The following is a 12,450-nucleotide window of genomic DNA, read 5'->3' as shown; positions in this document are numbered from 1 at the left end:
AATGAAGTGAGAGTATTTTGTGGTTCGTACAAAAAGCTTACCGTCTTATCGAGCACAAGCTTAAAGCTTATCAGAAAATCAGCTAACAGCGGACAATAGTGTGTGGAGTACACTGTTTATGGTTTGATTTAATTACTAAGTACGATTAAAACGATTCTGCGATTTCAAAGCATACAGATGTTTCGGGCTTATTATACGCGACAAGCCTTTACTGCTTTACTCTCCTTCACTCTCCTGCTCAATGTCTCTCCAGGCCATTCATACCATTCATTCTCCATACCATTCGGTACTCGAAGTGTATATAAACGTAAAGCCGTCGATCACAACGTTCCCACTGGTTTTAGTATCCGACCTGCATATCTTCTTCCGATTCTCCTACGAAGGTACTAGTTTAACAGCAGGATATTCGCCGAATTGCGTTCCTAAATCTGTGCCATTGGTACAGTATACAGTTTTAGTTTATTTTTTATACGTTACATTTTGAATTGGGTGTTTGCTTGGTTGATTGAATTGGTTGGCTGCTGATCCGATCTGGTGCGGCTATACATACGTCCGTACATAGCTCTCCATGGATCCTACTAGCATATACGGGCATCATTGCGATAGAACGAACACACACACTGTCTGGTGGCTCAGACACACGTACTATCGTCGTGTACATGGGGGATCGGATCTCTTCTATTGCTTAACATTACGAGTACAAAAATACATTGACTTTGTGATTACAACAACATCAGGCTGCTTCTGGTGATAGCCATCTCTTTCTTCTTACTTTTACTCTGCTAGTCTGCGTTTCTTTCTCTTTCTTTCTCCTTCCTTCTCTTTCTTTCTCTTGCAATCGCATTGAAATTTTAATTTTAGCTTAACCATACATATATCCTTCGCGTATGGTATATATCGTATATATATGTATGTAAAAAAAAGGTAGGTAATGGAGAGCCCGAAGAAAATGTGTTTGAATTTATGCAATAGGCAACAATTAGAATTAGCTGGTGGTGCTGGAGTACTGGCGGGGTCTGGGCTGGTGGCCTAGCCCTCCTGCCCGAAGTCCTCTGTGAATTTGCGGAGCTTCTTCAGGTCATCATCGTTGACTGTGGGTTTCGTGCGGGACAACGATTTTAGCATGTCGCGCTAAAAGAACGATGTGAGAAATTGTGGGGAAAGTATATTGATCGGTGCTTACCATGGTCACGGCCGGTTCGAAGAGCTTGTCGCTGGGCACATCCATCCAGTTCATCTCGACGGCACCCGCATCGCCTGGAGAGCATGGGATAAGCAGATCATCGACAGTCTCGTCCTTATTCGTGGGACTGGGTCCCGTCACCTTTTTAAAGTGCGTGGCCATTTGGACCTTTCGCACAGGCTCCATCAGTGCATCGCGCACAACAATCGATATATCCGCGCCAGAGTATCTGAAATATACGGGAAGGTACAGATCTTGGTTAGATGATTCTCGGAGTGCCCCAGAAGGGATCCACCCACCCCTCGGTTTTGCCAGCCAGTTCCTTGAGATCCTGCTCAGTGAGGACGTGTGTGGTGTTGCCCAAGTGTATCTTGAACATGACAAGGCGAGCATGGGCCTCCGGCAGCGGAATGTAGATGCGCTTCTCGAATCGTCGCCGGATGGCAGAGTCGAGGACCCAGGGTATATTGGTGGCGCCCAGGACCAGGATGCCGTCAGTGTCGTTGCCGACGCCCTGCATCTGCACCAGGAACTCGGTCTTGATGCGACGCACACTGTCGTTCTCGTTGTCGGAACGGGCTGAGCACATGGAATCGATCTCGTCGATGAATATGATCGATGGCTTGTGCTGGCGGGCCAGCTCAAAGAGATTCTTGACCAGCTTCTCGGACTCGCCCAGCCATTTGGACATCAGATCGGAGCTAGACACTGAGAAGAATGTGGACCGGTTGGCCTCGGTGGCGACTGCCTTGGCCAGGTAGGACTTGCCCGTACCGGGTGGGCCGAACAGGAGGATGCCCTTCCAGGGTATGCGCTTGCCGGTGAATAGCTGTGGGAATTTGATGGGCAAGATGACGGCCTCTTTGAGGGCCTCCTTGGCAGCATCCAGGCCGGCCACATCTGACCACTGCACGTGAGGCTTCTCGATGACAATCGCCCCCTCCAGCTTGGCCTGTAGCTTCTTTTTCTCCGGGTCATCGTCCTCGTCATCGCTGTCGCTCTTCTTATCCTTGTCGTCCTTAGAGCTGGACTCGTCGCCCTCCTTGATCGGTTTCTTCTTGCCCTTCTTCAGGTACTCCTTGAGCTTCTCGGCCCGATCCAAATACTGCAGACACTTGACCCTGATCGAGTCCTTGGCCTTCTCGCCCTGCGCCTCGTCTGGAAGGTGGGAATGTAAGAATGTGAGGATGAGCACCTAGCTGGATCCTAGCGGACTACTCACACTTAATCGTATGCAGAAAGTACTCCACGCCATGCTCATAGAGGCGCAGTGCCTCGGCATAGTTCTTGTTGCGATCCTCCTCGGTGGCCTTGGTCACTAGATCGATGGCCTTCTGTAATGTAGAGCCGGACGCCATGCTGCTGCAATTGTTAATATTAACCAATAAATGAGTTATATTTTACTATTCCGGCAGTGACGTCATAGGGCTGTGATTAATACAAAGGGGGCGGGAGCTGCTTGTCTTATTGATTTTGCTTTAGAAGAGCACCAGCATAACTGGAGAGTAGGAGTCCATACTGCTTTGTTATGGGTTTTTCTAGTGCCTGTGGCTGTGTCCTCATTTCTGTCTGATGGTGGCTTGTCCGAGATTTTTTTCACCCATTCAATCCCCTAGCGATGCTCAGGCCGAGTCCCCTGCCAGAGGGTCACAGAGTCAAGGGGTGCTCCTCCTGTGGCGCATCCCCGAACAAAATCGACCTTCTGTGCATGACTAATGCAGCGCTTTGGACAAAAACAAATTGCATGACGAAGGCAGGTAGCCAAGAGCGGCAGAGTGCGGGGAGATATTTGTGTTGTTTCGTTGGTTGCGCATTACTCACATTTACGCTTTCTGTCCGAGCTGTCTGGCTCCGAATCCCGAAAATTAAACTCTTGCTGGGCACAGGATGCAATGGGTCGTACGCTGGGTGGCTCTTGGATGTGGCTGGGAGTGGAACAGATATATAAATTTAGCTAAATTCCGAAATTCCAACGCGAAGACGACCAGTGTAAACCGCGGACTTATCGATAAGATATACCGTCCGACCCTCAGAAATATACCAAAATATACCGTCTCATTTTAAAAATACACCGTAAATATACTGAAAAATTAAAATTATATTTTACATATAGCTCGATTTTGATATTCCGTGGAATATTACTAGCTATATAAAACATTTAGCCAAGCCCACATAATTTTATACGAGTGATGAATCAATTTTCTACAAGATTGGATAGTTTTTAATCCTTGCTTTTATTGTATTTATTGTAAAAACAGGGTTAAACGAAAAAGTCCAACCAAAAAAGAGTCGCAATGTTGCTGGTATTTAAAGACGTGATGCGTGTATAGCAACAGCTGCATATTCTCTCCCTCTCCTCGCACACATGCAATTTTTGACGAGGTCTAGGTGGTTTTCGTTTTTGAAGAAATTCCAAATCATGACGATTCCAAAGCCGCGACAGAAGCTGGATTACCGCAACAAGCTCATGCTGGCACCCATGGTGCGGGTGGGCACCCTGCCCATGCGTCTGCTGGCCCTGGAAATGGGCGCTGACATCGTTTACACCGAGGAGCTGGTCGATCTGAAGCTAATCAAAAGCATTAGGCGGCATAACCGTGAGTGGACCACAATTCTACTTTAAAACTTCAAAAAAACTTCCTTACCGTTATAGCCGCCCTGGGGACTGTGGACTTTGTGGATCCCTCGGATGGGACGGTGGTGTTTCGCACTTGTGCCTTGGAGACATCGCGTCTGGTCCTGCAAATGGGCACCAGCGATGCGACACGTGCTCTGGCCGTGGGTAAGCTGCTGCAGCAGGACATTTCCGGCCTGGACATCAATATGGGCTGCCCCAAGGAGTTCTCCATCAAGGGTGGCATGGGCGCAGCCCTGCTGGCGGACCCCGACAAGGCTGCTCTCATTCTGCGTACACTGTGCTCCAATCTGGACATTCCCGTGACCTGCAAAATCCGAATTCTTCCCGATCTGGATGACACCATTAGTCTGGTGCAGAAACTGGCCGACACAGGAATTGCGGCCATCGGTATCCATGCTAGAACCCGCGATGAGCGTCCACAGCATCCTCCCCATCCTGATGTGCTGCGTGCCGTGGCCAAGGCTGTCTCCATACCCATCATCGCCAACGGAGGCTCCCGAAACGTGCAAAAGTACGAGGATATTCTGAAATTTCAGCTGGAATGTGGCGCCGATAGCGTAATGGTGGCCCGAGCCGCTCAAATCAATGTCAGTATATTTCGGCGCGACGGTCTCCTGCCCATGGACGAGCTGATCGAAAGGTATCTGCGGCTTTGTGTGGACTACGACAATGCCCCGCACAATGCAAAATATTGTGTCCAGAACATGCTCAAGGAGCTGCAGGAGACGCCGCGTGGTAAGCGATTCCTTCAATGCCAGACGCTGCAGCAAATATGCGAGATCTGGCATCTGGGCGACTACTGTCGCCGCAAGCAGAAAGAGCTGCGCACCCTCGGAAATTCTGGACGGGCAGAGGTCGAGCCACCCGAGGCACAGGCCAAGCGACAGAAACTGGAAGAGGCGGCCACTGCCATCACGGATGAGTATGAGGGCGTCATCTGTCGTAGCATGCCATTTTTAAGGTCCACCTATGCCAGTGGTATGCCAGCTTTAAGGCGTCTCTGTATTGGTCTCTGTACTAATTGATGCTCCTTTTCTGTAGACAATCATCTGCCCAAGACCGTACTGTATGTGTACGCTGGAAAGATGGGCAAATCCCCGCCTGCCTATGAGACGCAGCAATGCGATAAGCTGTTCCGTGCCATTTGCAGCTACGACGACCAACGCTACAGCAGCACCTTTTGGGAGAAGAACAAGAAGCAGGCCGAACAGGGGGCGGCTCTGGTGGCCCTTTTGCATATCGGGCAGCTTCAAGAAGAGCCCCTGCGTGAGAATGGCAGTCTGATCAACTGACGAAACACTGAAGAATGTAAATATATGATTTTGTCCTTTTATCCTTTGATTTGAGTAGAAATTCACACTTTAAATTATTTTTATTGGGGACTTTAGCTTGGGGGAAGGGAGGATGCCCTTGTTTTGTTTTAATTTCCTAGTGTCGGGGGAGGGGGGTGTGGTGTCGATGGTGAGATGTTTTGAGGTGTAGAGTGTGGTGTGGTGTTCAAACGGACCGATGCTGACCATGTGGTGGTGCCCCCTGATGATGCTGGGCATGCTGCATGGCACCATGGGAATGGTGGGCATTATGAGGTGGCGGCATCATGGTATGATCATCACGAAATCCACAATTGGCAATATAATTAAGCAGATAATCCTTTGTAACCGGTTGCTTTATGCTCTCCACAACGGCTGTCCAACCAAAAAAGCGACAACAAGATTAAGATTAAGTAACAAGTTCCAAGAGACATCACAGCTTACCGCGTGCTGTATTGAAGCTATTTGGATGCTTCTTGTCTGTTCGCTCTCGCATAAACTCCCAGTTGCCAAACTGATTCATGGTGCACTCCACAATCTTGTTGTCCACATCACGGATATCCTTGGTCAACTTTTGCATACGCCCGAACGGTGCGTCATGTCCGCCCACATAGAGGAAGCCAACCTTTTTGGTCAGCAGTCTACAAGGCCACCAGCGTAAAGAGTGGTTAAGCGTTGATCTACCAAAGAATTACTTCTCGCTCCGCACTCACCCTTCGCCGCGTTCTGTGATGATCTTGAGCCGAAAATCCACAGAGTTGAGTTCGTGGGGCTTCCATTTGAAGACATTCGGACAGACGCCGGCCGTGTAGGGCTGATGCGAAGGCTGAAATATCAAACCATCGGGCTCGTGGGCCAACGAACGGGCGAACTTCTCGCCCAGCAGGCGGGCAGACATCCAAATGTCCCAAAAATCCTTGGCCCGCACACTGAATGCCTGTAGTTTTTGGACAATGATGCCCTGCTTCATGCCCGAGATGCGGGGACCTGTACAGTGCCCAGACATAACAATCATAATAAATAAACGAAATAATCAGTGGATCGTGGATCGTATGTGTACCTATCACATCGTTTTTGATGTAATCCAGTCGATTGGGAAAGAAGGGCTCCTCGCGCACATCTCGATTGGAGAGCCGTACAATGTCATAGATGAGGTAACGCGGCATCACACCGTCAGCGATCCTGTCCAGCACCATTTCCTGCAAACCAAGAATCCCAAATCAGTCAAGTGCCAGAACCAGGGCCAAATCATACGCAAGTCTTACCCCATCCACCAGGGTGCCATCGAGATGATCGTTTAGATTCTTGCCATCGAGAAACGTGACATTCTCCACCTGGAAACATGAGTGATTTCGGTCAAAGAAGTACACCTCGTCTTGGCCATCGATGAGCATCATGTAGCGTGTGCCATCGGCTTTCCAGGAAACGCGATAGGGTATCTCGCTCAGTCGCTTGATATTATGCCTGTCCATGGACACCGGCTGGGAGCCGGGGAAGCCATTCTTGTTCCAGTGACACCAGTTCTGCACCCTCGACTGGAGGTCGCCCAAACGCGGCTGATCGCAGACTTGTCGTACCCCGGGGACTCCGTCCATGAATGTGGCATTCCTTACGACCATCTCCCGTCGTCGCTTCTTCTTCGAACCATTGGCTTCGCCACCCTCGCCGCCCTCGCCCTCCTCCCCATCCACGTCATCGGCGTCGTCTTCGTTGCCATCTCCAGCTGCTGCCTGTTGCGATGTGGACGAAGAGGTGCTGCTGTCATCGTTGGGGCGCTTTCTGCTCGGCAAGATGTCATCATCGCCATTGCTGTCGTCGTACTCCAGACACCAGTTGGGCTGTTCAGGCGCCTGGGGAGCATCCTCGCCAAGCTCAAACCGTTTGTATAGCTCATCAATATAGTCCTGCTTGTAGATACCCGGTGGCCGGGCGTTGGCAAAGACGGATAGGGCTGCCTCCAAGGAGCAATCGAGACGCTCGACCATATAGGAGACAATCAGGAAGCCCGTGCGATTGAAGCCATGCGTGCAATGGACGGCGATCACATCGAAAGGACGCTCCGTGATGAAGTTGTCGACAATTTCAATGAAGCTGCGCGTCTGCTCGTGCGAGGGAGTCTCACCATGGCCGCGACACTGCAGCTTAATATATTGCGCCCCGCGCTCCTCCACCGTCGAGCGATCATAGAATCGTTTCGTGTTGGTCAAGTCCACCCAGAGACCTAGCTTGTGCTTTGGAAATACGATTGGGGGATACGATTGATATTAGGGTAAGCCAATGTGGCGTCATAGGATATGTACCTTCACTGTCTTGCAGTAGTCAAAGAGCATCTCAGGACGAAAGGTGCACTCAATGGGCATTTTGTCCTTGAATGCCTGACTGAGTGGTGTCTTAAAGGCCAGAAAACGCTCGGCAATGATCGAGTCGCTTTTCCGAGGGCAATATAGCCAACGATTTGGCAGTGGCCCGGAGCCGCCACCTCGGTCACGATGCGATTGAGACATATTGTGTGACGACGACGACAACGAATCCTTACGCTTTTCGCTCGGAGTGGGGTCGTGGGGCGGTGTGGTTTAGTGGAGTTTGGGCAAGCCCTCGCCGGCCGTTCGTTGAAGATCCGCCTTAAAGATCGCGATTTGTTTGGCCTGTCTTAACTTCTGCTTGCATTTTCACCAAATTTCAAGAGCAGCAGCACTTAGAAACACACGGGGGACGGGGTGGCGCTGGACGCAGTGTGACCGCGAACTCATCGATAAGATATGCGGTCTGAACCGCAGAAATCTGCCGAAAAATATGGTCTCATTTTAAAAATATACCGTAAATATACTGACGAAATTTGTTATGTCAAGTTGCATCATATTCCACGTTTTTGATATTCGATTGCATATTGCTAGCTAGGCAACACCCTCAGCTCTAAACTCATAGTTTTATACGATTATCAAATCCATTTCCTACTAGACTGGTTAAATTTAAGTTTTCATCTTTATTGCTTTGCTCATAAAATAAGGTTTAAGCATTTAAGCACCTAATTTACTTACATAGTAACTACACGATAAATACACGTGTGCTTCATATTAACTACATTTTATGTAATTACCAGAAGCGACACCTGGGAAAATGTGTACATTTCAAACATTTTTTCCCGCTCTTTTTATTAGAGACGAATTTAAAAAAAAAAAAGAGAATTTAATGGGAAGCGATCAGAAATTTGATGCTGATCACGAATTGGTATTCGATGGGACCTGGGACATGGCTCTAAATGGCATTTCTACACGGTTTCTACATTGGTGCATTGGACGGGACGGTGAGTCCATAACAAAAATAGTATGAAAAGTAAATAAAATTGCAAGGTGTGTGAGCTAGACATAGTGGCTAAGCTGGCAGTGGGACTTAGCGATAAAATATACGGTCTGACCCTCGAAAATATACCAAAAAACGTAGCCCACTAAAGCCCCCTCTATTTAAACAGTTCAACGACTCGAGGTAAAAGGCTATAAATTTTAATTGTAAATTATAATTTCGTCTTGTAAATCCATCACATCTTTCCTCTGAGTTTAAAAAAACCACGATTTCTGTCACCTGAACTGCGCTAAAATTATTCCATTGTCATTATTTTCTGTAGAATATTAAAATACAACGGGCTAATAATTGTTTGTGTCGTGTGTGTATTTTCAGAGAAAGAAGAAGAATCAAAACAAAACAAAAGAATCGGATGCGGATGCGGAAATCCTGTCTGCCTGCTGATGTCTATGTGGCGATGCTGGTTCAGCTCCAGCAAGGAGCTAGACGAGATTTTCCGTCATGTCATAAAAAACGACGAAAGTTATATCCCTAAAGGCAAGCCCTCTGTGTGGCGGACGGACAATGACCCCCGGAATGCCCAAGATTCCCACTGTCGAGGTGAACATTGTAGAGGATCTGGTGATTGATGCCATCCATGTCAGTGGGGCCACGAGTGTTTCCCTGCCAGGAGAGCCACTTCCGAGCCAGCTACGCAGCTGATAATGACGCGCTACCGCAGAAAGACTGCGAAACTGAGTTTCTGATTCCGAAAGGAACAGCACTGCCCAACCGACAACAAAGTCGGCCGAGCCGAGCCGAGAGACGCCCTTTGCAAGGTCGTCCAGATGCATCAGCTTGAGGAAGAGTCAAGTGAGTAAGTTCTCTGGCTGGGGAGGGGAAGAACAACTAGGAGGCTACAAACAGGGCCAGGCCCAAGACAATTAATTAAAAATTCTATTGCTCCTAGCTGCGTTTTTCGTCTGCAAAAATGAACTTGGCAAACACACACATACACATACACACATGCACAGCATCTTGAGAATTATTTACTGCAATGTAAATAAACTGTTTTTGGATTCCCAAATACTTAACAACAAATGCTGCTCGTCTCGGCCGCAGAGAATGGCCGAGCCGAAGCAAAGCACAAACGATGGCTACAATAACAACAACACAATCGTCGATGGTCGATGCTGTCTGGATGGATGAGCCAATGCTCTGCACCGCCTCTCACTCGCTCAATGATCACTGGCCGGTCGCGATCACGATCTCCGATCTCCAGTTCCATTTTCCGTGCCATTTGGATGGTTGTTAGTTCGCGGCCAATTGCCACAGCAATTAAATCGTTCGAAATGGCTGCCCCCGCAGCAGCTCCAGCATCCGTTAAACGCCTGCCAGACCCAGACCCAAAGATTGCTGCAGTCGCAGCCATGCCCAAAATAACAATTACAAGCAGCAGCACCACCAGCAGCAGCAGCAGCAGTAGAGGTGCCGCTGTGCCCAAATCTCCAGATGGTCTTACCGCCTTGGTGGCCAAAAAGAGTCTCACCTCCATGTCCGATGAGGAAATTATTCAGGAGAATCTCAAGGAAATACTGGATCTTAAATCCCGCGTAAGTGCCCCAGGTAGCCCCCTTGCCGTGCGCGTGTGTGTGAGTCATTCAAAAACACCTTGATTTAAGTGATTTATGGATACGTCATCATCTGGTAGAGATCCATTAACCATTATCCATTGCCGATGCAAGCAGGCAGGCACGACGGCAGAAATGCAGTCAAATATTTTTGTACGACGCCATCGTTTCTAATGATTTGTGAAAAATTACACGCCAAAATATTCCAACTTTTATCCACTTTTCATTAGAAAAGCGTACAAACCAAAAGTTACAGTGCCAAATAGCTGGATTCCACTGTACCCCCCTGTATGCCTGTGCCTGCCTGTGTTTATACGAGTATGCGCCTGCTCATGATCTGCTTGGAACGGCGGGTCTTATAAACAAAGTTTTTATGGGCACACCTATACAGCTATATATGTAGATCCCCGGACCCCAGAACGAGAGCGATAAACGACGAACACACACAGACACACACCTCTCCTCTGGTGGTGGCATTTGGGAGACAGTCGCATCGCCATGACTCAATTTCTGATCCCTTTCTTTATCTGTTTGGCTTTTTGCAGGAGGAGCGCAAAGCCAATGGACGCCTGGTGGCCGTCATTGTTTGTTTTCTGGGTAAGATACCACTTACTGCACTGCACCACTGTATATCCTCTAATGCTTCCGTTTCGTTTCCCTTTTTGCAGTGATCTTTCTGGCCATTTATCATGCCTGGATACAGGATGCCCTGGCTGGGGTCTTGGTGCCGGCCGGCATAATGCTGTCCTATTTCGCTTGGGTCGTGGTCCTGGCCAAAAGGGATAAGCACAAACGTGCCATGTTTGTAGGATCCATATCTATTCCCTACCAAAAGCATCTATTCACTTTTTATACAAAATTCGTTTATATAGGAAAAGCATATCGAGGAGGTGGCCATGAAGAACAAGAGCGAACTGGAGGAGAAGCATTCCCGAATGAAGCACTCTCACGGCCACGGACACGGACACACGGTCAGCGCCATGAATGCGGACCAGCAGAGCTGCAGCGGCAGTGCCTCGAGCAGTCTGCACTACGTTAACGAACTGCTGCCAAATGGAGAGCACCGCAAGAAACAGCGCCGCCACAGACAGTGGCACGGGGAGGGGGAGAGGCCAGGACGTGCGCACCGTGCGACTGGTGCCACCACAGAGGCAACGGTGCATCGCAGCGGAGGGGCCAAGAGGCCCAGCATTAGACAGAAGCTGTTCGGCCAGAGCATCGCGCATGTGAAGCTGGTGGAGACGCAAAGCGACAGCATGGACTCAACGGGCGGCGGCCCCACTGCTCCCACTGGTCCCAGCAGCGAGAAGCGCAAGAGGCTGCAGCGCATGGACAACCTGCCCATGCCCCAGGTGGTGCGCATGAGCTCGGCGCCATAGAATAGAGTAGAGTAGAGGAAGGGATGAGATGGAATGGGATGGCCTTGCTATTGTATCGAGTAAATAAATGTATTATAAAAAATATAAACAGGAAATTCGGTTTTATAAATAGATGGGCAGGCGGCAATCAAGGGAAGGAAACAATGTCCGATCGCCACACGGCGGCCGAAATCGATGCGAAATCAATGCTGAATACGTGAGCATTGTAGCTCTTTGATCAGTGCTGTGCCTTTGGCCTTTTTCCCACCCAATAAAACCGATGATAAATTCCATTAATTGTGTATGGTTTTCCGCATTCATTGGCGCAGTCGGCACTGTGTGCGTGCCCTCTGACACGAATTGCTTACATTTTGACCGGATTCTGGCCAACAATTGTTTTCGGTCATTGGCTATTGTTATTGCATTTTAATGGCTTACATGTGGCGCGGCCCGCAGTTTTTCGATCTCTCGCCCCAACCCCTGTGTATTTTTGTTTTGTTTTCGCGGCTTGCTTATTTTCCGATAGTGTTTTTTCAAATCAACCGCCAAGCTGTTTTTGTCATCGGTGCCAACATAATATCTTTCTTTTCTTACAGTTTTCATTTATTCGAATAACTTGGCAGGCGCTGGAAAATAAACATAGCTTTGGGTCTACATTTATGTAGTTTAATCAGTTTGTGTTTGTATTCCAACAGAGTAACAAAGATCAAAAAAGCGGAGCGACAAAAAAAAAAAAATAAAAACATTTTTCGGTGAAGTTTGCGTAATTGTAAGCAGAGCGACGATAAAAAAAATAAAATTTAATACATTTTTCGGTGAAGTTTGCGTAATTGTAAGCAGAGCGACGATAAAAAAAATAAAATTTAATACATTTTTCGGTGAAGTTTGCGTAATTGTAATTTCATATAATATTAAACAGTGAAAAGCAAAACAACACGCCGGTAAGTCCAAGAATCATAGCTTTCACCCTCGATCTGCCGACGAGTTTGCCTTCTAAAACAAAACGACAACACTAGTATACACTAAGGAAAGGGATTTTACAGAACTGATA

At 48.3% G+C, this 12,450-nt stretch overlaps 4 protein-coding genes across 5 annotated transcripts; 2 read left to right on the top strand and 2 right to left on the bottom strand.

Moving 5' to 3' along the window:
* Nucleotides 1–414: 414 nt before the first annotated feature.
* Nucleotides 415–3,169, bottom strand: LOC113566509 (vacuolar protein sorting-associated protein 4B). Of its 2 annotated transcripts, none has more exons than XM_026992449.1 (5): nucleotides 3,005–3,169; nucleotides 2,406–2,545; nucleotides 1,483–2,341; nucleotides 1,184–1,412; nucleotides 415–1,131 (listed from the first exon to the last, which is right to left on the bottom strand). In XM_026992449.1, exons 2-5 carry the CDS (start codon nucleotides 2,539–2,541, stop codon nucleotides 1,030–1,032), a joined length of 1,326 nt encoding a protein of 441 aa, XP_026848250.1. In that variant the 5' UTR covers nucleotides 2,542–2,545; nucleotides 3,005–3,169; the 3' UTR covers nucleotides 415–1,029. The 2 variants fall into 2 exon arrangements, with proteins under 2 accessions (XP_026848250.1, XP_026848251.1); XM_026992450.1 differs by having other exon boundaries at nucleotides 2,406–2,542.
* Nucleotides 3,170–3,480: 311 nt separating this feature from the next.
* LOC6599295 (tRNA-dihydrouridine(20) synthase [NAD(P)+]-like) lies at nucleotides 3,481–5,178 on the top strand. Its single transcript, XM_002024202.2, has 3 exons — nucleotides 3,481–3,780; nucleotides 3,837–4,799; nucleotides 4,863–5,178. Exons 1-3 carry the CDS (start codon nucleotides 3,549–3,551, stop codon nucleotides 5,111–5,113), a joined length of 1,446 nt encoding a protein of 481 aa, XP_002024238.2. The 5' UTR covers nucleotides 3,481–3,548; the 3' UTR covers nucleotides 5,114–5,178.
* A 140-nt stretch (nucleotides 5,179–5,318) lies between these two features.
* LOC6599294 (mRNA-capping enzyme) lies at nucleotides 5,319–7,846 on the bottom strand. The gene is made up of 6 exons (XM_026992478.1): nucleotides 7,432–7,846; nucleotides 6,397–7,362; nucleotides 6,192–6,330; nucleotides 5,845–6,118; nucleotides 5,576–5,772; nucleotides 5,319–5,506 (listed from the first exon to the last, which is right to left on the bottom strand). Exons 1-6 carry the CDS (start codon nucleotides 7,633–7,635, stop codon nucleotides 5,319–5,321), a joined length of 1,968 nt encoding a protein of 655 aa, XP_026848279.1. The 5' UTR covers nucleotides 7,636–7,846.
* Nucleotides 7,847–8,857: 1,011 nt separating this feature from the next.
* LOC6599302 lies at nucleotides 8,858–11,502 on the top strand. The gene is made up of 4 exons (XM_002024199.2): nucleotides 8,858–10,023; nucleotides 10,587–10,638; nucleotides 10,710–10,846; nucleotides 10,914–11,502. Exons 1-4 carry the CDS (start codon nucleotides 9,601–9,603, stop codon nucleotides 11,418–11,420), a joined length of 1,119 nt encoding a protein of 372 aa, XP_002024235.2. The 5' UTR covers nucleotides 8,858–9,600; the 3' UTR covers nucleotides 11,421–11,502.
* The last annotated feature ends 948 nt before the right edge of the window (nucleotides 11,503–12,450 follow it).

The sequence above is a fragment of the Drosophila persimilis genome, unplaced genomic scaffold (genome assembly GCF_003286085.1).
Source record: "Drosophila persimilis strain 14011-0111.01,24,50 unplaced genomic scaffold, DperRS2 tig00000735-arrow-arrow-pilon, whole genome shotgun sequence".
Classification (NCBI taxonomy): domain Eukaryota; kingdom Metazoa; phylum Arthropoda; class Insecta; order Diptera; family Drosophilidae; genus Drosophila; species Drosophila persimilis.
This window is presented reverse-complemented; position numbering and strand designations above follow the sequence as displayed.

Coding starts and splice junctions, on each gene's coding strand:
- LOC6599294 (XM_026992478.1), bottom strand. CDS start 7,635: ATGTCTCAATCGCATCGTGACCGAGGTGGCGGCTCCGGGCCACTGCCA. Junction 6,119..6,191: donor CATCAAAAACGATGTGATAG/GTACACATACGA, acceptor GGCACTGTACAG/GTCCCCGCATCTCGGGCATG. Junction 5,507..5,575: donor TAGCTTCAATACAGCACGCG/GTAAGCTGTGAT, acceptor TTGGTTGGACAG/CCGTTGTGGAGAGCATAAAG.
- LOC6599302 (XM_002024199.2), top strand. CDS start 9,601: ATGCTGTCTGGATGGATGAGCCAATGCTCTGCACCGCCTCTCACTCGC. Junction 10,024..10,586: donor TACTGGATCTTAAATCCCGC/GTAAGTGCCCCA, acceptor GGCTTTTTGCAG/GAGGAGCGCAAAGCCAATGG. Junction 10,639..10,709: donor CGTCATTGTTTGTTTTCTGG/GTAAGATACCAC, acceptor CCCTTTTTGCAG/TGATCTTTCTGGCCATTTAT.
- LOC6599295 (XM_002024202.2), top strand. CDS start 3,549: ATGCAATTTTTGACGAGGTCTAGGTGGTTTTCGTTTTTGAAGAAATTC. Junction 3,781..3,836: donor AAGCATTAGGCGGCATAACC/GTGAGTGGACCA, acceptor TTACCGTTATAG/CCGCCCTGGGGACTGTGGAC. Junction 4,800..4,862: donor AAGGTCCACCTATGCCAGTG/GTATGCCAGCTT, acceptor CCTTTTCTGTAG/ACAATCATCTGCCCAAGACC.
- LOC113566509 (XM_026992449.1), bottom strand. CDS start 2,541: ATGGCGTCCGGCTCTACATTACAGAAGGCCATCGATCTAGTGACCAAG. Junction 1,413..1,482: donor CTGGCTGGCAAAACCGAGGG/GTGGGTGGATCC, acceptor CGTATATTTCAG/ATACTCTGGCGCGGATATAT. Junction 1,132..1,183: donor TCGAACCGGCCGTGACCATG/GTAAGCACCGAT, acceptor TCGTTCTTTTAG/CGCGACATGCTAAAATCGTT.